We start from the raw sequence: 25,079 nt of genomic DNA on the forward strand, positions 1-25,079 counted from the left end.
GCTGCCCCCGGCCCCTCGCTTCTTCATAAAGACGTGTGTGGAGGTGAGGATTGGGGGGTTGGGGGCAGCCCTACACCCCGCTTTCTACACCATGTGCAGCAGGTCCGGCCCCAGCCACGATGGGGACCCAACCCAGAGACCTGAATGTCACTACAGAAGGGGTCACCTGCAAAGCCAGCTGGCACACGCCTCCGTGCACGTCTGTCCACTCTCCAGCCATCCTGCTGCTCAGCAGAGCTGCTGAAAATTATCCAGATTTGGGGACCGCATTTCAACAGGAACCCACAGGAACATTTTTAGTGAAACGCGTCAATGAAAACTCCACTTTCAGCCAGATTTAGAGAATAATCAACATCTCCACTACATCCTGCATCCTGATGAAAATGAGACTAATCTCATCTCAGCATCCTCACAAACTCGAATCAAGTACCCTGGCAAGCGAGGACGATGCTGGTAAGGATCAGCTCGTAGAAAAAAGACTGAGCAACCTACCCAAGGGGGAGCAACAGCGATGGCAACCCTGCTAATTCACCAGTGAACCTCGACAGATTCGAGTCTCTGACAAACTCTGTCTCTGGTAAAAGTCATTCACACTTCATTCCCAGCACACTGGGATGGGAAAGGAAAAGGTTTATCTGTTAGATACGGTGCCCCTTCAGCCCTGCCGCCCTAACCCCGCAGTTGTTGCACTGGGTCTCCCCTCACAAAGCCAAACGCAGATATTTTGGCCCCCAGCATCCAACATCTTCTTTTGTATTCTCGAGCACGAGGTATCTCAGGTTACGAGTGATTTTTTGCGGTGGTTCCCAAATGAGCCTGAACTGCTCTGATTTTTCAAACCCACCAGCCGGTAATTGAAAGCAAATGTAATCAGACATATACAATGTTCTGAGGTTCACCGCAGCGCATTGCAGTCAGCATTACTGGAGTGGCTATTAAAACTTCTTGGAGCTGGGAAGCAAATACAGCTTGCAAGAATCCAGCAAATAACCGGCATTTATTAGATTAGGCTAAAGCATTGCAAAGCCACAGTCAAGCCTCTATTCAGGATGTATCTGAGGGCTGTTTAAACGAACATCTTTCCTAGCTTAGGCCAATTGTTTTAAGAGCTGTGAATGGAAAGAAGGGAAGAATTCGGCTTTTAACACACAAAAAAAATCTGCAATCCTTACATCAGTGTAAATCTCAAACAGGCCATTACTGTCAGCGGGGTCGTTCCAATCAAACCCTGGTGTAACTGGAAAAAGGTTGCCCGAACACAAAGGGTATCTTTGAACCCAGATACGCTGCTCTCGCTGGAGATAAGCAGTAGCAAATCCCTTCCATAAACCTCCTAAACAAAAATGCGAGCATTAAGAGGGGCGGGGGGGGGGCTTTTAATTGAATTCCCACTGGCTCTCCAGTCTACACTTAAAAGCAAGTCCCGGGTTATCTGTGAAATTTCAATTAAATCAAAAGCTTTGATAACATGATAAGTCACTCCGGAGTTTGGAGTCAAAACATGTTGCTATTTGATCCTCTGCTTGTGTTTCTGGGAACAGCACGCCTGAGAGACAGTCAGCTGCAGACAAGTCAAGAAGATGGAAAGGGTGGAAATGAATCTACCTCTGGATCACCGTGTCTCCTCCAGCCACAGCCACTTGAGGTCTGGTATTTTTTATACCACCTCAGGCCTGAAGAAGGAATCCCACCACCTTAAGAGATAGGACAGGGCAAAACAGATCATATTGGGTGCGTGCAGCTCTCCAGGGAAGAGTCCCCTACTGCCAGAAATGTCTTTTCTTTCCAGGCTTGCTCCAAACAAGATTTTAAACAGCAGCAGCATTGACAGCCGAATGCAAAACTCTGTGGACGTGATACCCCAGCACCTGGCTGTGCAACTGAAGGGACTTCCAGCTCAAAGCCTTCTGGTGGCAAGGAGTGAATGGGTGAAGCACCGTGCACAGGAGCTGCCTAACGTGCTGTTATGATACAGCTAAGCCAGAAAGCAAGCCTAGAGCACGAGGAGGAGGCTCTCCAGAGAGTCCTTCCTGGCTTTACCTCTCTCTCTGTACACTCTTATTCTTAATGTTTCTTCCTCTCTCTTCAGTGGCAACTGCTGGGTGCTCAGGGCAGTACCTGAGACTGAAAGTTTAAAGTCCTGCTTACCAAGGAACGTCACCTCTGCTTGATATGCTCCACCTTAAATAAATTTGAAATGTCACATCCACCCGCCCTGTATAACACGGCATTACAGCACATTTTAAGCAACACCTTCCCTTGTTATATATAGCACAGAGTGCATGGCCTGATAAAGCCCTATCAAATTTAGTGGGATGTCTTACCTCGCCCCCAACCAGTTCAGGATTGCATATATGGTTACACTAGGCACGTGTGCCAGAGAAAAACACTCCTTTTATAACCAGTGAGCCTACTCATTTGCAACAGTGTTGAAAATAAAAGGAGTCTCCAGATAAGCAGTGTCAAAATTACACAGCAATCAACAATAGGAAGCGCGGAGCAGTGAAAAGTCTCGTCTGACCCCAGGCGCCACTGGGGGATAATTCATCACCCTGGCAGCAAACACCCCGTTGAGCACGTCTGTCCCTCCTGCTCTCCTCCTCTGAGTGGAAAAAGATCTTCATTAAACAATAGCCCGACGATATTAAATATAGACAGGGCAATGACAAGCTGGAGTCTTCTCCATTCTGCAATTACGTTTCTAACCCGAGCTGCCTGTTCTGGTGTTGGAGGGACGTGACACACAGAGAACGAGATCGGCTATGTTCAGTCCTGTTATGTTAGCGAAAAGAAATCCCCACCCCATCTCCTCCTGCCTGGCAGGTCGTGAGTCAAGGGTGACAGATACCCCAGTGTGTGCAATTAACCTGCTAGCAGGGGCTCGCTGCAGAGCAATGAATGGAGATAAGATGAGGAAATACCCGTCCCTCTTCCTCTCCTCAGCTCTAGGCCCATCCCCAAAGCACAGCAGCACCAGATGCTCCTCTCCTGCATGGACCTAAACATCTCTTGTGGGCTTATCAACATCAGCAATCCAAGCCTTTGGGCTGCCCCTATTCTGGGGTGTCAAATCAAGCACCACCAGTCCTTAAACAGAGGCTTTCAGAAGATCTTGGTTCACTGGGTCAAACATTTCCAGATGTGAGAGCCCAAGGATAACGGGAGTCCAAAATTCCTCACAATGTGTATTCTGCAACCAGTTATTTTGCTTCTGCTCCAATCCTGCTTCGTTCTCCAATGCCAGATGAATAAATTTGTTCTTTTGGCTCCCGAACTGGTTTTGAACAGAGAAGCACCAGCAGAACAAGCTTTCCCGACAGGTTTTGGAAGTCATGTTTTCTTCCAAATGGTCTAAAATCAAAATATTTTTGTAACTGATCATGTCTAGAATTATACTGCAAGAGGAACAGGGTTTATTTACCAGAATCAAATCCTCTTAGCAAATCTCTGGAAGTGTACATCTGCAACCATGCTGTAGATACAGCCAGGAGACGTAAGAGGCCTTTCCAATGCCACCAAATAAATAAATGAGACAAAAAGGCGCAGACTTCCAAACCCCTGTAATTAACCACTGAACTTCATTTCTCTGGACGGAAGGAATTTTATGGGTTAAGTTAAACATTAAGTAAACTGCTACTTTCTAATCTACAAAATAGGCACTGGCAAATTGTCAGCAGTGATTGTTCCTTTAGGATATGAGGAAAAATTACTGGACAGGAAAAAGGCACTCGAGCCAAGAGGCTTGGCATTTAGTTCTTCTAAAGGCAGTGTCTGCTTTCCAAAATACCTCTTCAGTCCCAACAATTTTAGAGAGAAAGAAAAAAAAAAAAGCCTCAATTTTGTGTTGATAAACTGTAAACCTTTGCTAATCCTGACACCACTGCTGCTCTTGATCCCAGCAAGCCAGTTCCCGGTACCACCAGTGAAGTAGGAGCCTGGTGGCAGCACTCCCCCCTCGGTCACATTCTGAAGCACCCAGAGTAAGTCTGGTTATTCTAAATCCATCCCGTGCCCGTGACAGCACGCCACTTTTAAACCCTGCAGTGTGGTCCTAGCCAATCCAGGCAAAAGCTATTTATGTACGCTTGGCCACCACTGCCAAGTGTCAGTGCATTAAACTGCCTTTGCTCCTCTCAGCCCTGTGTCCTTTCACAGTCAGATCCACAAAGCACGAGCAGATCCAAGTGTGATATTCATGGCAAGGAACAAAATTCTCGCTGTACAGCAACAGCAATGATGTATGCTGCTCCAACTGCCATTCTTCTACCTCTTCTTTTGTGGTTGCTGAATCTACTTCATTTAACATGCATTATGCTTCCCCCCAGGTTTATTGTTTGATATTTATCTGCATATAACCTCTCTTTTCATTTTTTGGCCAGGTGGCAAAAAGATTCAAATCACGTCTCAGCAAGGCTGCATTATTTGCTGCTGCCATTGACACCGCTGCCAGTAGCAAATTTCAATCCCCTCCATTTGATATTCCAGCCCAAATCATTCATAGGTTGTCAACAAAAGGGGAATTTCCCATGTGAAAGAGGATGTGTGATGCATCTGTTAGTTCTTTTTTTTTTTTTTTTCCATACCTAGAGCCTACTCCATCCCTGCGTTGGCGTAGTTTATTTGAGGCAGCAGTCTCCAAGCGGGACCTTCTCATAGACCCTGGAAGCAGGCAGTATAAAATTCGGCGTGTATTCTCTGGGCATCTGACAATAACCAGGGCCCAGAGCAGGAGCTCCTGCCCCCCAGGACAGAGGGACATGCCAGGAATCAGCCACACTTTGCTGCGGTGTTTCTGGGGCCCCAGACTGCCTCCCCTCTCAACCCCAGACTTTTACAACCCCACGCTACGGGCAGCATATTGTAGAGCACTTCTGCGACTTGGAAACCCAAGAAACATTCTCACAACAAATTTAGGGGCTGAGGCCAAATATTTGGAGATAAACACAACTCTAAAACAAGCACCTTTGAAAAAGTAAACACAGGTGCTCTGCTAAACTGATACTCAAAGGGCTCTGGCACCTCGTTCCTACTGAAATCAGTGAGAGCTGGACGAGTAATTGGGCAAACCCAGCCCTAACAGGTTATTACATCCTCAGCTGCTGAAATCTCAGTGAAGGTGATTAGGTCATTTTCTGAAAATGTGAAACTTTTCTGCCCTTCAGAACAATGGGTCTCAACTGCCTTATCTTCAGACAAACCTTTCTCAGAAAAATATCAGATAATTTGTTAAAGCTTTTTTCCTGCTCTGTGTAACGTGATTTACTTCCCAGATGATAAATCATACCGAAGTACTACTTCCATCATGTTCTGATTTTGCATTTCTTAGGGAAATTAATTTCCATTCCGCATCTCTCAAGCGGAATGAATGTTCCTAACCAAATGCGTTCATTGAGCCATCACAATGCCATCACCAAGTGCTCACTGTCATACTGATTGTCACAAAACGGTGCTGACTACCTTCCTAAATAAGGTGGAAATTATCTTTACTGTAAGCCCTGTAAGAAAGATGAATTGCAAAGAAATCAGACTAGATGTTCCCAGATGAAAAACCTGCCTCCTCTATCAATAGGTGTTACAGGGCAGATCAGAAGACTTTGGGGAAACAGGAATAGTCGTCCGTAAACACAATTAAAATAATGAAGTAATGGGTAGAAAATAGTCTTAAGGAACTGTGCTTTAGCACTGGTAGCCTCACAAACTAAAACTTGGTTAATGTATTACCCTGGTAATTTCCGTCCAGAGTCCTTACCAGAAGTTTGTAACCTGTGAAGAATAAAGGAAGAATCCAGCTTGCATTCCCAAGTTACTGCCTAGCATCTGGGTATCTGGATGTTATACCAGTATTTACTTATATGATGGACATAGGATCAGTAAGGCCCATGGCTACAGACCACAATAAAGCATTTCTGTGCTTCAGTAAAGGGAGCAGCATCATTACGTGCATTCTCTGCATCAACCCTCATAATAACATGTCGTGTAGTTAAGAATTTCCCTAGTTTGCCTGGATTTGCATAGTGTTTGAAAATCACTTTATGATTCTTACAGGAAAATATTCTCAGATAATAAGCACTGCTTTAAATTCACTTGTTAATATTATTATTGGTGATTTAAAACAAAATCTCTTTTGAGCCTGCATGAATTTCTGCAGGGGGGGGTGCTGGGGAACTAAGCCTTTGGATCTTGCTCTGCTTTTTATACAGGATGAAGACCCAGAAAGGAAAAGTGAACTCTCATCCACACAGCCCGGCTCTGATATTTTGAACCAAACAGCAAAAATACCCTAAGAGCAGTAAACCACATGCAATGTCTATTTGATTAATACTACTCTTCGGGTACTTATGTTATTTTTAGTAAAAAAGAATAATTTAAAAAATGGTTTCTGAGATTTTGTTTGTTGACTGTGAGCCCTGGCCTGACCTCAGCCTTGAATCCCAATCCCCAGTAGAAGTCTGAAATTAATCCACCTCTGGCTTAGTTATTAGTAATTATAATTATTAACAGAAGCGTCCAGTAAATGCATGGCTTTCAGTGACATGGTGTTTTAATGTAGAATACTGGAAAAAAAAAAAAAAAAAAAAGAAGAAAGAAAGAAAGAAAAAAAAAAACTTTCTTCTTACTTTACAATACCTTTTCCTGTTGCAATACAGGATCTGGTCTTTACATGGGCACAGTAAAAGCCACAAGCCCAGCCATTTGCCTTTATACACACACATTTGCTCAAACATTAAAATTCCAAGTCACAAATCTAAGCAGCTGAAAACTTCTCCTCCTGTACCAGAGCTAATGGTTCGAAGTTTCTGCTCCTAATCCATGGAGCAGAGCAAGAGCAGAAGCAGCAAACCCTTCGGGTGCCCTGAGCTCCAAACCACGCTGTGCACAGCCACACTCCCAATGTGGGACTGGCACACCCCATGTGCCAGCTGCCTTACAAAAGACACATTTTTACCCCATGAAATGGTCTGAGAGAGCTCCCAGACTATCTCCCAGAGGGATTTAGGGTCCTCTGCTGTCTCCCCCATGCTGCACGAAGGGAACCTGCTGTGTGAGCTACCTGACCCAGCTGTAGCTCCGCCGTCGGCACAGCCCAGCTTCACCAGCAGGAGCAGACAGCAGACCATCAACTGGGTCATACGTTGTGATCTCTTGTGACATCTCTCCAGCTACCTGCCTGCGAGCTGCTGGACGAGGAAGAGGTTTAATGGTGCTGAATGGCATACCTGCTGCCTATTGTCACGGGGCTCGAAAGCCTGGATCATCACCAGAACAGGAAAGAGATAACCTAAGCAGCAAAGCCACCCGAACAAACCGGCTCCATCCCAGCAGTGTTGGGAAACCCCGTCTTTTATTATAGCTGGATTGCTGCTCGGCGCTGTGGGAAGCCGGAGCACAGCAGTGGTAGGAAATGAGCCTGCAGGGAGCAGCCTGCAAGCCAAACGAGGCGCAACGTGGAAAGCACCGAAGGCAGAAGCAGCGAGGACCAGCAGGGCTGGCGAGGAGTTATAAGGAACAACTTAGGAACTCATTTGTAAAAGTGCTGCAGGCATTACAGGGAAATGGCAGTTTCTTTTGGGACAGCAGGAACAGAAGCGAAAGGCACAAATTCACGACTGAATTCCTGCAGGAACACAGAAGTTACTGTACGTGCATCATCGTGAGTCATGGCTCAGCAGCTAAGGGCATGGAGACCTCTCAGCAAGCCCAGCTGTGAGGTAAACCAGGGGGGTTTGCCTCCTCCCTTGAAGTTTAAGCTTCCACGTTCTTCTGACTGGAAGCACGTGCTCAGTCCCTGCCCTGTTGACGTGCAATATCCCAATCGACTCTCGGGGCTCATCAAAATGCCCCCGGGATTAAGGTCACGCTCCTGAAAATTAGCTAACGGAACTGCGGGGCAGGCTTTGTCTTAGGAGGCTGAGGTTCTGCAGAAAACCAGAGCAGGTGATCACAAAACTAAAGACCGTTTTACTGTGAGCAGAGGGAAGACGTGAAGGCGGCACAAGCATCCCTTGGTGGCCGAGTCCCTCACTTGATGGTATTTGTTCTCCTTTAACGCAGGCAGCTGAATGCCTCGTCTCTGCTGACTCATCACTACGCGAACAATCGCTGCACTGAGGGCTAAAAGAAGCAGCCGGAGAAAGATAAAATAATCACAGAAGTCTAGATGCTGCCTCCAGGCTACCTCGCTCCCCCCGCAGTGAGATGAATGGGGCCGTGAATGAGGTCCAGGGCAGACTGATTTCACAGGGCTCAGGCAGTGCTGGCTCACTCCTCCTGGAGGGGCTTGGCAGAGGAGAAATGAGGGAATGAAGCAGGGATTTCTCTTGGTTGACCGCACTCCTTTGTGCAGTGGCTGCTGGGGCTGAGAATCTCCCTGGAGGTGTCCTTCTCCCGGACCCTACACAGAGGTCCAGCAAGCCCCATACCTCTTCCCTCCCCCCTCAGTTCACAGAAGAAAAACACTAAGATGTTTCCATTGGCTTTTACATCATCTTTTTGTAGAGACTAATCTGCAGTTTCAACAATACATCTTTTGTGAAGCGCTCCCAGCAGAAACCTTAGACACCTTCCCTAAGATCTGTTTGCTTACAGAAGACGAGGTAGGATTTGTTTAAACCCAGCTAGATTAATGTCTTGCAGACATTAGTGAAGTGAGATTTAATCAGGTTATTGCTCTACATTTTCCAGGGAAATAAATCACACTTATTACTAGGTTGGAATAAGATGCAAGGCTCGGGCTGAGAAAATGTAGTCTTTTTTTTGTTTTTTCCTGGGGGAAACAAATGGGTAACTTGAAAATTGCTGCAAGGCTGTTGAACAGGGTGCCCAGCAAAAGGCTCTCAACAACATTTAGGAAGAAAAACAAAAAGAAAGCCATCATGGCAGAGCTAGCCTGGTGGTGGGCCTTGATCCCCATTCCCTACCTTGCAGAGATCCAGTCCTGACTCCGTTTTACTCAGGCCTAACCCTGTAAGCTCTGTATCAGCACAGAAAGCAGGCAGGAGTGTTAGAAAGCATTTAATACAGATTTCTGAGGTCTACTTGGGTTCCTCTAGGTGACCTCTGCTGTAACCCTGGAGATCTTACTCCTCTTCTGGGGGTTTGTTGCTGCCCAGGACATATGGATGTCTCCTTGCATGAGATGGGCGTTGTGGGATCAAGCAACCTTTGCAAACCTTACAAACCTTAAACAGAAGCTCTGACAGTCAGTATGTCCAGAGTGTAGGCATATCCTGCTGCAACACTTTCTACGTTTGCAGTAGGTGTTTAGCAATGAGTATGCAACTTCACTTTCTCTGCTTGCCCCAGAAATTTCTGTAAAGTAAGCCTAGCTAGAAAATAATAAGAAAGAACAGCTCTTTTTTTCAGACCTTTGATTTTAAAACTGCTGCTTTTATGATTCACAAGCAAAAGGGATGCTCTCAGCTGTGCTAGCAGTGCTTTCTTCAGTACAAATGCCAAGATGTGGCGTTACACAAAACCGTATAGGTGCAGAAAACAAAGTTTGGGAAATCAAACTGCAAATGTCCTCTCCTCTACACGAGCACTGGAGCTACAGGTCTAACCCAAAGACAGCAGACTTCAATACAAAGCCTTCTGCTAACTACAGGTTCTGCACGCACTGAAGTGGCCAAAACCTCCGAAAAGCTTTATATCCATTTCTCATTACCAAGGGGCTGTGCTAACAGTCGTAAAACTGAATTATGGAAACACAGCCTGCAATGAACTTTCAAATTATGCAACAAAGCAGCACAAAACACAATGGGACTGAGTCAAAACATTAGAGGAGCACAACAAAATATATCCTGTTCTGTATACAGGAGAATAGGAAATATTAGGGGAGGCAGCACAGTTGCCTGTAAATACCCTCTTGCCAACACTTTCCCCTCAATTAATTAGTCCTCTGAACCCTGACAGTATCAGCATGAATCAGCCTGTCCATTTCAAGGTAAAGGCTAAAATTCTGTTTTGTGTTCAATGGAAACTCTTTTCCCAGCCTTTTCTTAGTTTCCTGCTTAGAAAGAATAGACTCTCCAGAGACAATTTTGGATCTGGACCACAATCTTGCTCCCGTCAGATAACTAAGTATCTCTGGGCAGGAGTACATTTAAAGAAGCAGCTGGTAATTATTAGCGGTGTGCTTGCTGGCAGGATTTCCCCCTGCTGCTGAGCCAATGCTTTTGGGAACTAAATGAGTCTTTGGTGATAATTATCAGGCAAAACCCGCAAGCCAGGGGAGGTTCCCTCATTAGAACTATCAACACAAAACAATGCAAAAGTGGGCAGAGGATGGCTGAACAACGTGTCTGAGGGTTGCTTGACTCCTCTGTCCTCCGCACACCTGATGTGGTTGTATGTAATTGCCGTAATTGCCAGGCATTTTCTAAGGCAGTGCTTGAAAGCTGTTCCCACACCTACAGCAGCAATAAAGGCAAATGACCTTCAGCTTCTCCCCAGCTATTCAAAAAGAACTGAGCACCACTGGAAATCCCTGAGGCACTTACTCTTTTGGAGGGTTAAGGTCTTCTGGGCGAGCCTCAAAGAACCTGAAGACTTCATCACACTGCGAAATGTGAGGAGGAAGCCGAACCAGCGCCTGCAGAGGAAAACAAGAGGGAGAAACACGCAGAAAAATCAAGTTAAAAACATGTCCTCAAATATCTAAAATACCGAGCAAGAGGGGGCAAAACATTTTTGGCAGGTGGAAGGAAATAGAAAAGGAAAGCCTCCTGCCCAGCTACTTAACTGAGAAGAAAGGCAAGAGCATGTCTTGAATGTAAATGTCAAGCAGGGCGTGATGAATTTACATGAGTGATGGCACCTAGAGTTGGCCAATGTCATTTTTTGCCATGTGTACAAGAACAGAACTTGTTCCACCTCTGCAAAAGCATTATGCTGAAAAGATAAGTGCTCCGTGGCAGGGCTGTTTGGTGACAGGTTTGCATGGAACATCAGACAATGAGGGCTTACAGGCTCTGTGTCAGTGCACACAAATTCAAGCAGTGAAAATCTGCAGCCTCAACCTCCACTAATACAAGGGATTAATGTTCCCCATAAAGCTTTCTGTCAACAGAAAAGGCAGAGTTTGCTTCAAAAATAATCATCAAATAAAACACAGTGATGTGCTCCAAAACTGAGAGGAAAGGAATGCGATTGTCTGGAAGAAAAATAAATAAATAAAGCATGGAGGCTACTTCTGCACAAAGACGGCTTCACCGTGGTGCACCCTGGCTAACAACACCCATATGCTCTGCAAGGTACAGATCTGCAGCGTTGTCACACTCAGCAATACTGAGAGCAGTCTGGGAGGGAACCACGTTATGCAGAAGTGTGTTGGAAACAAGCAGGACAAGCAGGCAAGGCAGAACCATGCTATGAATTTGTTGCTCAGGCTCTAGAGCCTGCCAGTGCCAAAAGAAGCCACATAGCTGCTCACAAAGAGACAGGAGGGCAGCTCTGAGTGTCATGATTCTGAGATTTACTCCAGAAGCGACCAGCAGGAGAGGAGGAGAGGCTGGAGTTAACCTCCTCCTGTGCTAAGTTATGCTGAAAATAGGCCATGGGTTAAATATAGACCGAGTTTCTTAGAGGTCCTGTAAACCTGTTTGACAAAATGAGATTGTCTGGCTCTTCTGCTACTTGAAAGTAGGACAAACAATCTTGGAAGATGGATGAAAAACTACGCCAGAGCCAAATGAAGGTGCATTACAGCAAACTGGTTATACTAACCCGTGAGACATCTGCTTTATCTTGGTCAGACACACAAGAAGGCCCAGCCAAAGCATGAAGGCAGGACAGGGCAGTCTCTTAACCACGTTTGATTTTAACCTAGCTTAAGAAGTGAAGAAATCTGTTCCCAAGACCACTCCTGCTTAGGGACATCAAGAAAAATAGCTAAAAAATGTATAATCCTGCTCTGAAATTGTGGGTCTCCGGTATTAGGTGACCTGGTCCTGTTTTTAGGTGGTCTGAAATTGCAAGCCAAGTGCTTCCAGACCTCCAGCTCACCCTTCTTGGCTGAGGGATGTTATAAAAATTCAGGGAAAATTCATCTAGTATCAGCAAGCTGGTGAAGAACGAGACACTGGCCTTTGGTCATGTGCAATTGTGCTATTGAGCAGAAAAAAACATACCCTGTAATGAGGAAGCAGCATCAGCTGCAGAAGCTTGGCAGTACCTGGAGGGTCCAAGTGCTGGGGCGTGCTTACAGAGCTGGTTCCTGCACTAACACATGATGAAATATAACAGATGGAAAACTAAAGTCCTTTATTTTGAATGAAGGGCGCCTTAGTTCGCGCTGCTATCCACTCAGTCTTGCTGTCTTGCCTAAAAACATAACAGAGGTGTGAGCTCTCTGCCCTTATTCCCAGTGTGTATAAACACAGGCATCCTGCTGGCAAAGGAAGACTAACACTGGAAGTCAGTAGCTGCCCGGGAATAGTAACAAGCATGGCATGTTGAAAGAGAATGAGAAACGCCTCACCAGCACAGACACAACAAGGACACAAACACTAAAGAGTGTTTTATTCAGCTGCACCCCAAGCAGGAGAGGCTTACAGAGGAGTAATGGCACCTAACAAACAGTGTAAGGGGGCTGAGATTTAGCGATGGCTCTGTTACTAACACCCTGCTCGGTTTGGGCAGGATCCTTAACCTCCTTCCATGAAATTCAGCAGGGATTTATCTTCTGTTACCCATTTACGACGCTGAGCAATAACACTTACCTAATCTGCTGAAAGGTTATGAGGCTCAGATATTTAATATCTACAGTGTGTTTTGAAATCTCTGAGGGCTTGATCTTGTGCAGTCAATGGGGCAACAGCAAGCACTGCAAACGATACGTATCATTACTAGGGAAACATAAAATACCCAAGTTATACCCATCGCAGGGGGTCCTGCACATCAGGCACCTTCTCAAATAGTTGTCACTTTTCCCTACGTGTTGCAGGTGTTTGCCCTTCCCCAAAAAACAGGCTGCAGATGTCAATACTGAATCGAAGCACAGTGGGTTAGTGGGTTTTCTTTGACGTAGGAGCTTGGTAAGCTGCCGTGTAGATTTGGGCTTCTAAATGAACAGAAGCTTAAGGAAACGTGACCCTCCTTGAACTGGTGCTCCCCTGTTTGGAAATCTCCAGGAGGTCTAAAGGGAGCGCTGTGGTCCTGCTGGGCCAGAGGGGGTAACTGGAAAGCCCCTCCATGGCTCTTGGCTTTCCCAGGCAGGCAGCAGAGGACACAAATCAAACAGCTGAAGCTGTTCCCAAACCCAGCCATCCTGCTCTCCCACCCCAGCGACACGGTGGCCCTGGGGCAGGGCTGGCTCTCCCACTGCTGAATCACCTCCCAGAGTGCTGCAATTTTCAGCCCAGTGCACTGAGGTGGAATGAAAACCACCTGATAATAACTTGCCATTGCATGCTTTGGGGAGATCTCAGGTGTAAAGTCTGCAGCCAATCAGTTTTTAGTTGTTTTTAAAGAGCAAAACCCTAAGAAAGAGTAAGAAATGCTAAGAAAGTGCAAATGATAGTGTAAAAGCAACTAGAACTGGTCTGTTTTGGACAGTGGCAGGGAGCAGCAAGACTGGTTTGAGAAACAAACCTCATCAGCAAACACACAACATCTACCTGTGATCAAGGCAAGTGCAATGCAACTTCAGAGAGTGAACAAAAAGTGCATTCAGATGATCAACACCACCACTCCTCTGCAAGGAAAATACAAGTTTGGGCATTTCCAGCAAACTGCCTTCAGGACAGAGCTGCAGCAGGCTGAAGGCACGACCGTGGGGTCAAGGGAAGAAGGAAGAAGAGAAAGAGGAAAACAGATAGTGAAAAGAGGAAAAGGATAGGGATGTGACATTCTTCCTGGGACGTGGAAAACAGAGGTAAATGCACACAGCTACGTATAGCAAGCATCCAGAAACAGCACGGAATTTGCACAGGAAAGGTGAAAGATAAAAAGTGCTAGTGAGCAGAATTCATCCTTGCAGCGCTGCTAAGTATTATCAGTAACAGCAAGTTTCCTTGTTCAGCCAGCGAAGGCAGACGTGCACCGCCTAGACCTCACATACTCCTTAGGAGATGGGCTTTTATGTGTTATTTCAGCCTGTAATGATGTCTGTCTCTCTATATTACAGGTTTCAGACAGTCTCGCAGAGCAGGGGATGATTCAAAAAGCTATTAGAAAAGCTTCCACGGCAGGCGGGGCGTTAGCAATCAGCCCTCCGCATCGGGCACGACCGATTCACACCGCTCAGCTGCTGGCAGGCAAAGCAGAGCACAGCACCGGTGGCAGGCAGGGCTGGATGCTTAAGGTTATGTGGATAGCAAACAGCTCGGTGGGAATGTATTACAGGTGCACGGCTTCACGAAATGCATGTGCACGGGTGAGAAAACACACGGTATGTAAATGTGCCCTGAACGCTGCATGTTGCGTTTATGTATAAACAATTATAAAAAAAAAAGAAAAAAAAAAAAGAAAAAAACAAAACAAACAAACAAACAACAATAAAAAAAAAAAAAAACAGATGCAGAGACATGACTCTATAGAGATACACAGTGCGTGTAGGTGTGTGTATGCATACAATGATGTTCACCCCGCTGAACTTTACGTATCTAAACCTGGGGACTGGTGTGGGACTGGTGTGACTGGTATCATCGTTGGTGGAAGACCAGCACCTGCAGGGGGTGATTTGTCTGCCCCACCGCAGACATCTGGCTTTGGGTGGGGTGATCTCTCCCCACACACAGCCCGCTGAGGGAGCTCAGACACGTAGCTCCCTAATGCTCTGCGGGGTTAAGCCCAGCTCACAGATCCAGAGACAGCTGACTACTGAATGCCTATGGCTCCCTGACTTTTCATATTAAGGAGCCTGTTCTCAACTGCTTATCATTCTAATTAATGATAATTGCTTGTGGCAGATGCTTGGGAATGGCCACGAGTTCAGCAAGAGGGAAGATGCAATTACAACAGTTCACTTCTCAGAACAGAGAAACAAATTCTTTTACCTTCCTGTATCTGTTTTATTGAGAGCTCCAAGTAACTCCAAGCTTGAACCCCAAGAAATGAAGTGTGGAGGTTGGATGGCAAACACTGACAGTCAGAGACTAGTGCGTGCTGGTGGCTCAGGCAAGAGAAGTGGGGAGATGCAGGAATAAATAAAGAGCTGAGGAAGAAAAGCAGGTGTAATTTTGGAAGTAACTGGGACATAAAAGAGCCTCTGACATAAAAGGGCCACAAGACACCAGAAAGCAAGGCCCTATACCAGGTACTGAGAGGGGCACTGCAAAGTTTTTCACTTAAACCCCTTCATTCCTGAATAGGACTAACTACTATTCCATTTTAATTCTGCCCTAGCTTAGTCGTATGATGGAGAGAGACAGAACCGTCTGTGCGTCTGTCTTGACAAGTTCAAGGATTAAACCTTGAAAGAGAGGCCGGACTGAGAGACCAAGAGGGAGGTAATTATTTTTTTTTTCCTTTTTGAAGTGTGGTCTCTCAAACTGCGAACTTTAATAAAGGAATGACCAATATTTCCTGGCGCTGATGCAACTTGCTCGTATAATTTTTATTTAGATTGTGTGCGTACGGGTACTTAAACCTCCCTTTGGAAAAGCCCATAAGCTACTACATAAATACACCTCCTGTCAGGACAGCATAAAAGCCTGTGACAAATTCAAGTATTTATGACAATGGGACTTCACATCTTGAAAGCTCCCCTGCACAAAGACGCTTCCCTCAGTTAGGACCAACAACCACGACGAGGCAAGTCTGCAGATGCTGGCCTGAGTCTTCCCCGAGGGCTGAGGAAGGAGAACGTGGTGGTTCAGTGACCCACTGACCTGAGAGGCCTTTCGTGAACACAGGATGATGCATACTGGACATGCACACACCAGAGGGGTGTGTGGGAGATGAAAAGCTTACTAAATAAAATGCCCCCAGCAAGGTGAGCCTGTGAAGTTGCTCTTTCTTCCACACTGGCAACAACTTATTAAAAAGTTAACAAAACCAGGCCCAAGGAGCCCAGAAGACTTTAAATCTCACTAAACTAATTCCAAGGAAGGAAATCATCCAGAGATATTGAGTCCAGTGGGCAGCACACGTTCACAAGCAAAATTCAGTTTGCCTGCTAACTTGCTCAGGTTACCACAAAGGACATCCAGACCCTGCACGGATGACAAAAGCCCTGGAAATCTTTTCTTGTATGTCCCAGTCTGTTTTTCATTGCAACTTCAAAGCTTCTTGTGGCCTTAGCACAGACACTGGCCTAATTATCCCTGTGAAGCCATTTCTCTAGGCTGGCACAGAGCAGCGAAGAACCAGACAGGCCCGAGGGGTCGGGAGGCCCAGGCTGCAGGGAGCAGAGGTCTCAAGCCCTTGATGACCGACGCTTTCTGCACAACTTCCCTCAAACTCTGGGACAGCCTTTGCCTGCCTGTCATTGCTTCCATGCCCAGTGAAGGAACAAAACTTCAAAACAGCCCAAGTCAGAGCTGCTTCTTGGCCATGCAAATCACCGCGCTCTGTCAGAGACAGGCTGCAACAGCAACACAACAAATGGTCGAGCATTTGCACTGCTCATTTGGCAGGGCCCATCTGTGCTTCACTTTTGCAGGGCAAGCTGGATGGAGAGTCCTCATCTGGCAAAGGAATCACCACAAACTTTGCGTCTGAAATCTGCCTCCCTCCTCTGCTTCCCCAGACTCCAGCGGACAAAGCTCTATTGTCTCCTTTATTCATTTTACTATCCCACGTCAGATTTCCTCTGCCAATTTCACCTACATCATTCCAGCATCATTCTCCACATTTTTCAAAATTGAACATGTCGTCTGCCTACTCATTGTAGGACTAGCATGGGATGTAAGCTTTGCACCCTTATATGAGCAGGAATGAATCTCAAAATGATATTCTTGCTCCACAGCTCTGTACAATTCCTCAAGAGTCAAAACATCTGCTGGGCTGGGGAAAAAAGGCAGAAAACAGCTAATGCTGCCAAAGAGGTGGGCACGATCCTACTTGTAGGCCGTCCACCAGCTTGGGGCTGGGGAGCCAGATATTTTGTGGAAAGAAAAGCCCAGCGAGGAGGAAGGCAGCACTGGAAGTGCTGCAGTATCAGCAATCATGTCAGCAGCTGACTCCAAGACATATTCCTCAGAGGTGAGCGGCAGGGCACCGCTAGGCCAGCCGGGCCGGGGCTGTCTGTCTGGGCACAGACAATGGGGTCCCAGATAAGCAGCTTCCAGCGCAGGGCAGCCCGGGGCAGGGGCTCCCCCCCAAGTAAATCGCTGCTTTCTCCGCCACGCATCTGCTGGGTGAACCCTGACATTCGTCCTCGCCGCTCACGTCGCGGGCAGTTCCTGTCGGAGGGCTGGAGGCTGGGGGTGCAGCGGGACCGTGCATATTTTACAGCGAGACTTTTGGCCGCCAGCAGGAAGACAGCGTGGTAATTGTCACACAGAGAGCCTGATCTCATGAGATAAGGCTTTAATCGCAGCTTCCTTGCCCGGGTGATGCAGATGGCAGGGGTTTTGCCCGGCCCTGTCACCGCTGCCCCCTGCGCGCCTCAGGCGCTGCTGTGACCTCCTCCCTGTTGTGGATGAGCAAATGTCTGACTGGAGCAGTTCTCGGGGATGGTGGTTTTCCCCTCCACCTGCTCCTCTGGCTTTCTAAAAACGGAAAGAAAACCCCACGGGAAAGAAAAGAGGAAGTCTGGGGTTTAAATTACACGCTGACGTGCTCAATACCTCTGCAAGAGCTGGGTATTGGTCTCGTGTAGAAACAACTTTTAATCTACCGTCAGAGGATTAATTATCATCAAATCATAAAGTTGAAGCTGGAAAGGAAAGATTAGGTCACTTAACCCTCTTCTCCACACAGCATGCTTTTCTGTCCTGCCATAAATTTCCAGCCTTTCACTCGTTATGAGAAACACCCCTGAAAGCCGCCAGCCCATCTCCAGTTCTGCACAAACCCAAATTTTCCCTCCTGCAGCCCAGACGGGCAAGGAAAAGGAGAAAATGCCATCTTTGTTGGGCCTCTCTGCCTGCTGAACTCTCGCATTCATGGAGACTGAAGCAGAAATAAAATCCGCATTTATGCGAAGAGCCCCAGCAGGGCAGACTATGCCTATGGCCTTTTCTGATTAAACAAGGCACCGGCGCAGTGTATACATTACGCTCAGCTGAGGATTGACACAACAACCACCACGGCAGTGCTGGCTAAGGGAGCAAAGAGTGGCCTCTGTTTTCACCTGCCCCGTCAGCCTCTGTGGTGCTTGGGCTGGACTGTCCTTGCTTCCAGAAGACCCTCCTTGTGATGGGCTCAGCAGAGATGAAGCTTTTAGTAGTATCTCTAGAGAATGGTGCCACACAGCTGCTGCCTGTGAGCCCCCCGTGGCAGGGCTGCCCGCTGTCCCCCTGCTCTTACCCTGCAGTACTCGTCGATGGGCTTCAGCCTCTTCACAGCTACATCTCGGACGTGGCTCCTCCGGAACAGGATCTTCCCTGCAGAGAGAACAGAGGACAGGGGAGGTTTAGGAGCATCACTGACCACTGGGGAGAGTGCAATAGCAGAGAGCAGACATTGGCCACAGCCATCAGTGCCCTGGGCATGTGGTTTGGGGAATGGGTCTCATCCCCAGCTCCAACTTACAGCAAAGGGACTTTTTCTAATTTTATCCTGTAGATAAAGTATAAAAAAAAATAGTTCCCAAGTTCCCATTCAGTGATTGCATTACCCTGGCACAGACCAACAGTAAGCTGTGACTCACTTCCACTTTGGTGCCGCTTTGGCACGTTGGTGCTGGAGCTCCATCTACGCCCCATCCATGCCCACCCAGCCTCCTCCCACCGCAGACACTCCTGTAGGGGAACCACACAGCCAGCACACAAGGAAACATTAGGCTGTCGGTGACAGAGACCTTATAAATCTACAGAGGGAAACCAAATAATAGAAGAAAAATAAACAAACTTTTCTTTTTTTTTTTTACGTGAAAAAAATAATAACCTCAGTGTACCTTAATGGATGACATTTCTGCAAGTCAGCTAAGATTAAATAAATAGCTGGGTTTTGTGTTAAACTGATTGTAACAGAGTTTATCAAAATAATCTAGGAGCTGAGTTTCCCCACACACAAGGATGTCATAGAGCTGGTATTTTTTTGGCTTGAAGGGATTTTATCTTCGTATCCTTTTTTGGTGGTTTTCTTCCCTTTTTCTTTTGTGCTGTATTTCTTTTAATGTATTGAGACAAGAATAAATTATATGTTCTCCTTGTGGTGGAAGAAAACAGTATCTGCCAGCATTATTTAATCCATGAAATGTCTACATAAAAAAAATGCTGACATATATACCACCTCCTGCTCCAAACTTATTCTGCCAACAGGCAAATGAAATACTAATCCAGAGATCATGGGATAAGAAAATGGACTAGGAGATGAAATCAGACCCAAAATCTGAATATGTGGCTTTGATTTTGTCATGATTACAGTAGTTGAGAGGTTAATGAAAGCATAGCCTTTAACAGCCCAGTAGCAGAGCTCTAAACCCTCCCAGAGTCTGGCCCTTTTGGTTGCCTTTTCTCTTCACAACAGATAACCTGTAAAGCGTTAAAGCCTTTTGTTTCAGACAGGAGAAAGTAGTTTATCACAGTCCCTGAGAATTCGGGAGCACAACTGGTCAAGTGGTTTGTTCTGTGAAGTAAGGTCACCATTTCAAAGGTGCCATACATTTCTCTCTGCTTCCACGTGGTTATCTCACTACAAAGCCGGTGCTGAGCCATGCCTGTAGGATGTGATGCATGGTGGTAACAGAGCACAGAGGATGTGAGAAATCTGCAATAGGTGGCTGAGACATTCGTCCGTGTTCAAGTGATTTAACCACGGCTCTGACATGTCCATCACCCTGCGCTGCCTGGCTGTGGACACATCAAAACCTTGCTGCTTTCTGCCTTCTAGCCCCAGTAAACGGGGGGAATTATCTGTACTTCCAAAACATTTCTTACTGTTTCTCCAGGATCACGCTGTATTTGTAATGCATAACTGCAGTAAGCCCCCTTTTTTTTTTTTTCTGGGAGAGAGCATGGGGTATCTGCAGGGAACAGACTGCTTCCCTTCTCAGTGCTCCGCAAATGCTGCTGTGGGAGATCCTTGCATTTCTCTGCAACTTTTATAAATACATTGCAAAGAAAAAGGGACGTTTTGGAAATGTTCTCACTGTCTGGCTTTCCTGTTTTCAGTTCAAGCCACGAGTCAAAAGTAGAACCGGTGACCATATAATAACATAAAGGAACCAAAGACTTAAACACATTAAAGATCCCCTGCAAATGCCATTCAGCTTTCCTAAAAAGACAGTTTACAGGGAGGCCCAGTCTTCAAAGTAACATAATAAATGAAAGAGTCAGACATAAGTAACAAGATAAATATAATAAAGAACGTTATATTAAACACAGAGTACAAAAAAGACCCCAGGACATGATGAGTTCTCCTTCAGTCCTTAAATGGAGATGGAAAATACCAGAACGACTGTGGTGTTCGTACGGAGCAAAGCCCAGGAGGTGCTTCCATTTTTATCCCTTCACCAAAAAAAAGGAGACTTTCACTCCGCTATTGGAAGCTAGAAAAGGGTAGCACTGTGTGGTAGATGTGCCCAGTCCATGGTATTAAGAACTGAGGTCTGGAGAAGGCCAAATAGCTCAGACCTGTGTTGCCACACAAGGCAAGAAGAGAAACGAGGACAGTCAGCAGCACCTGCTGTGGTGGGCAGTTAGGAGGGACCCTGACCAAATCCAAGGTAATTAGGATCATCCTGTTAATGAAATAAAGAGAAAAATGGGAAGCAGATGAAAGCTTCCCATCAAGGAAACCCCAGGGGGCAGGGGCAGGGAGCACCTCACACAGCACCGAGGTGAGGCGGGAAGTGCTGTGGCGGCTGGTAAATGGAGGCTGGCCTGGGCAGCTTCCTCACGAGGGTGGAGTGCTGCTTTACGCACCCCTCGGCTTTTCCTCTGGGCAGTTTCCACATCTCTAAGGAAGGGACCTGATTCTGTTCAAGTACATACAGCACCGCTTCCTTTCTCAGCAACCAAGTGAATGTTACTGGGCTTGGACCAGGCCAAGGGAGGTCGGGCACGTGCGTTGGGAAGGCCTCTGAGGAGAGCAGCACTGAGAAAGAGAGACATGGGGAAGAAACAGGGCTCCAGTCCTGCTGCTAGTGCAGGATGACAATATTTATTTTTATCCTTTTTTCTTTAAAGAAAATATTATTCCTAGGAAATTAATGTGGATAAGAGGCAAAGTATCAGGTTCAGCCTTGCAGGGGACATCTTAAGTCATCCCTTCATCTCCCTGTGTGTATATAGATGGAGCCTTTAATTCCATGGCCACACACCTCTTCTCCCACAGGGCCCCAGTTTCATCCTGTGTACAAAGTGGGAGGAATAAAGCTGTCCAGGAGACCATCTATCTGGCAGCTGCAAGCTTAAATCTGAATATCACTTGATTTCACTTGAATATCACTCTGAATATCACTTGATTTCTGCAGGTCAGCACCAGGCAAGCTTAGGTGGAGAAGCACCAGAGGTCTCCACGAGGATGCCTAGCAAGGAGTCCATGTTTTCCTCTCCAAGGAAGAGGGACAAATGACACACAACTCCTACGCTCACAGTAGAGGCTAGCTGTCATAGCAGCCACTGCTCAAGACTGGTGGTTTGTAAGTTCTGAGAGCCATGAAAACAAATGTCTTAATTATACCTTTCGCTGCAAAGGAAAGGTGCTGGCCTTGAGACCTTCTGTAGATGTCCTTCGTGATCTTCCCAGCACTGCATCAGTGGCTCAGCCCCGAGCTGCCAGCATCACTGCTCTTTGGAGCTGGGCAGGTAGGAGGGAGCTTCAGCAGGGGAGCAGATGTTTAGCTCCTTTCCAAATCTACCAGGGAATGAATCCACCTTTCTCTTACTCTCTGACTGCTGAGCTTGATTCTCCTTTCAAGGGATGTCTGGGTGATGGACTGACCAAGGGTTGTTCCATGCAAGGACAGCCTCTCTGTTGGAGGTTAGGAAGAGCCCAAACACGCTGCAAAAGGGACGCTGAACAAATGCATATCCACATTTAATCTTCTACCTCAAGTACAGACAATCCACTTCAGAGGGCTCTACATAAAGCAAAGTGTATGATAAATATTCAATGGACAGCCTGAATACTAATGGGTATGCTAAAAATACTGTAATGCCTCATCTGATGCACGTTTAAAAAGACATGTGCTGCCTCCAACTATAGAAGCTACAGCTGCGGGGGCTCCATCAGACAGTCAGCTGTCTCCTAAAAGCAGGAAAGAGCTCTTGCTTTTGTGCCTTTATGTTGTTACTGCTATTGTGCTCTTAATTCTCTCCTCGTTTTACCCGAGAACCTGAGTGATACCAGGCCTGTGTGAGTACTGCCAAGCAACGTGTTCAACTTAAGATCAAATTCTCAGAGAGAGTCTGCTTACGAGATGAGGTCAGACTCTTTTTTGCAGTTACGCTGGGGTTGCACCAGAGAAAGAGAGAAAAGAATTTAGTCCTAGAGCAGTTACAGCTTCTCCTTTTGGGCTAAGCAGCTTCCTTCACGGTGACTAACACCATTTCATGGCTAAAGTATTTTTATGAAGGCTTTTACGCCTTACGCATAGCTGCTCTTACTATTTTTGCTCATCAAAGAAGCATAAATGTGCAATCAGATATGACTCCTCAACCCATTTACACCGTGAAATCCATCCCAGAGTACTGCAAGAAAGCTCTCAGGTACCTGTCATGCAATGTAATTCCCAAACGGAGCATGTAAATTTGCACTGCCACCTTGCAGTGTAAAATACATAACCCAACAGTAAGGGACTATGGGATAGAAGAACAATCTGACACTTTTCATGGACGTAGGTGTGATTATCATCCAGATGGCAATCTGACAATGGCCAAAAAAGAGGTGTGTTCCTTACAAACTGATTTCACATGGGGATCCCAGTTTCCATGGATTGTTTCATCCATGGTTTCCTGGAGTCAGGGAACCAGTGTTGAACACTGATGGCATTTAGTCCTGACAAAGAAAGGGGAGGGAAATGATTCATACTGTTTCCACTGGTGGGAGGGGGAAGGACTTTCTTCATAAGTGGAGACTCGTGACAGAGTCAGAACTGTTGGCTGAACTTGGCTGCCAAAGAGCCTCAGTTGATAACAGCCTTTGCTAATCAGCAGGAATTACTATGGAAGGTGACAAGAGGTGATGGAGACAGATGGAGCAACCAGGAAAGCCAACATAAGCAATAATAATATTGCTCTGAGATATGGGGGGGACAGAGGGTTTCCTTCTGTACTTGGATCCTGTTTTTAATGTGCAAAAGCTGCAACGTATAAGAAAATCACTGAGAAGCAATATAGGATGGAAAACAGCATGGCTTGATTATAAGAGTATCACCAGGAAGAGAAATTTTCTGCCATTCGAACTGATACAGCAGAATATGTCCCCCATGAATAATTACAAGGAGAAACCAAAGACAGGCAAGCGACGAGGCTGGACTGCCCACCAGCAAAGAGTTCATACCTGTGAACCTGGCTGCTTTCAGCTGTCTGTAGGGTTGGCTACTTATCCCCTGGGATAACAGCACCAGCTCTAGAGCAACTTAGCTACTACAGCCTACGAGAGCTCAAGCACCAGGCACAGCTGGAAGAAGGAAAAAAGCTGTGAGCACTGATGCTGAAATTCAGGAGTGACAGATGGGGGCCACAGGGTGCAACTCTCAAGCTAACAGCTCTGTTACTGTTTGTACAGCGTTCTGCATAAGCCAAGAGCTACTTCATGTTGCTCTGTGTCCTGCTGCTATCACCCAAACAACCCGCTGCTCCTGTCATCTCTTCAGCTGCCCCAGCTGCACGTCTCCCACCTCTCTAAAGCAAGGCAGAAATCGTGATGCAGGCAAATTGTGCACCATTTGGTCTGGTATGGGCAGGTTGTGAAGTTACCCTTTCATTTTTCATGCTGTGGGATGGCTTCCTGGACATTATTGGTCTGCACACACCAACAAACCCACAAAGATGACCAGAGTACAACCAAGCAAAGCATCTGCCTCACGCAAGAGGATGTCAACCTGAGCACTGGTGCCCAGATTCCTTACAAGTGAACTTCCCAGTCTGGGAATGGTTGCAGAGTGCTGGGCTGTTCGTTCAGGGAGCGAAGTCTTCAGTTTCTGCAGTGCAATTGGTGCCTCCTGGAACTGCACAGCTCAGCTTCTCCAACATGGAAAGTGAACTCTTCTGTAATTACCAGCTGTCAGTGTTACAATGCAAAGAGAATGCCAAGAGCTAAGTGCTTTTAATTGCAGAAAGCAGTCAGTTTGTCACAAGGGAGGAGGAGAATGGTGTTTACACCTGCAGCCAGCCAACACCAGCAACTCCTTCACCTGGAGGAACAAAGCTGATGATAATTCAGAGTCCCACAAAGACAAGGAGCCAAAAGAGGGTCACATTTTCAAAACATCTAAGAAACACTGCCTTAGGAAACAGCAGGGTTTCCCCACACAGAGAATGCGGGAGTATCCCCCTCTTTGCATACAGGCTTTGCTCCACCACAAAAAAGAGGCACGGAAAAACAGGAAAGCTTATGCAGATCCAAAGTATCTCCCTTGCCTATGTGCATACTTCTTCCCTAAGATAAGAATCTGAACATTTACACAGCCACTGCACCCCGAGTTTCTTTGAACATCCTCTAAAAAGATCTGTTTACAAATCCTCAGGACCAAATCGTCTGACCTATGGAAGCATCAGGGCTTCAGTAACAAACTTCGAAGACCTTATACCAAACTGATGAGAAATACGCCAACCACTACATCTTATCACTTGTGCTCAAACACTTGATTTATCTTCTGTATCAGCTGACACCAGCATCCTGCTTTCACCCAGGTAGTTAGTGGTTCCTAACCTGGATCTCCAACTCATCAGTAGTCCACAGACAGTCTGCATGGCTACTTCATGGCTATTTTCAAGAGTTGCTTTTCTCCCTGGACAGTGTGGGAATGATGTGGATCACTGTTCGTTGGTCCAACAGGTTTGGGAACCAGCAGCCCCTGT

General features: G+C 46.4%; 1 protein-coding gene and 1 long non-coding RNA gene across 6 annotated transcripts in view; one reads left to right on the forward strand and one right to left on the reverse strand.

Annotated features, from left to right (window-relative positions):
- SH3PXD2A (SH3 and PX domains 2A) overlaps nt 1-25,079 on the reverse strand; it is a 231,564-nt gene that overhangs the window by 129,613 nt on the left and 76,872 nt on the right. For all 5 annotated transcript variants that reach the window (XM_084525924.1, XM_084525923.1, XM_084525919.1 and 2 more), the window contains exons 4-5: nt 18,415-18,491; nt 10,500-10,591 (exon numbers count right to left, since the gene is read on the reverse strand). In XM_084525924.1, the coding sequence (XP_084382050.1) occupies nt 10,500-10,591; nt 18,415-18,491 (169 nt within the window). The remainder of the gene's footprint in view (nt 1-10,499; nt 10,592-18,414; nt 18,492-25,079) is intronic.
- Nucleotides 10,524-16,089, forward strand: LOC311439781. Its single transcript, XR_014694996.1, has 3 exons — nt 10,524-13,873; nt 14,126-14,389; nt 14,910-16,089. It is a non-coding gene; the product is annotated as an uncharacterized lncRNA (long non-coding RNA).

The sequence above is a fragment of the Aythya ferina genome (genome assembly GCF_964211825.1).
Source record: "Aythya ferina genome assembly, chromosome: 7".
NCBI lineage: Eukaryota > Metazoa > Chordata > Aves > Anseriformes > Anatidae > Aythya > Aythya ferina.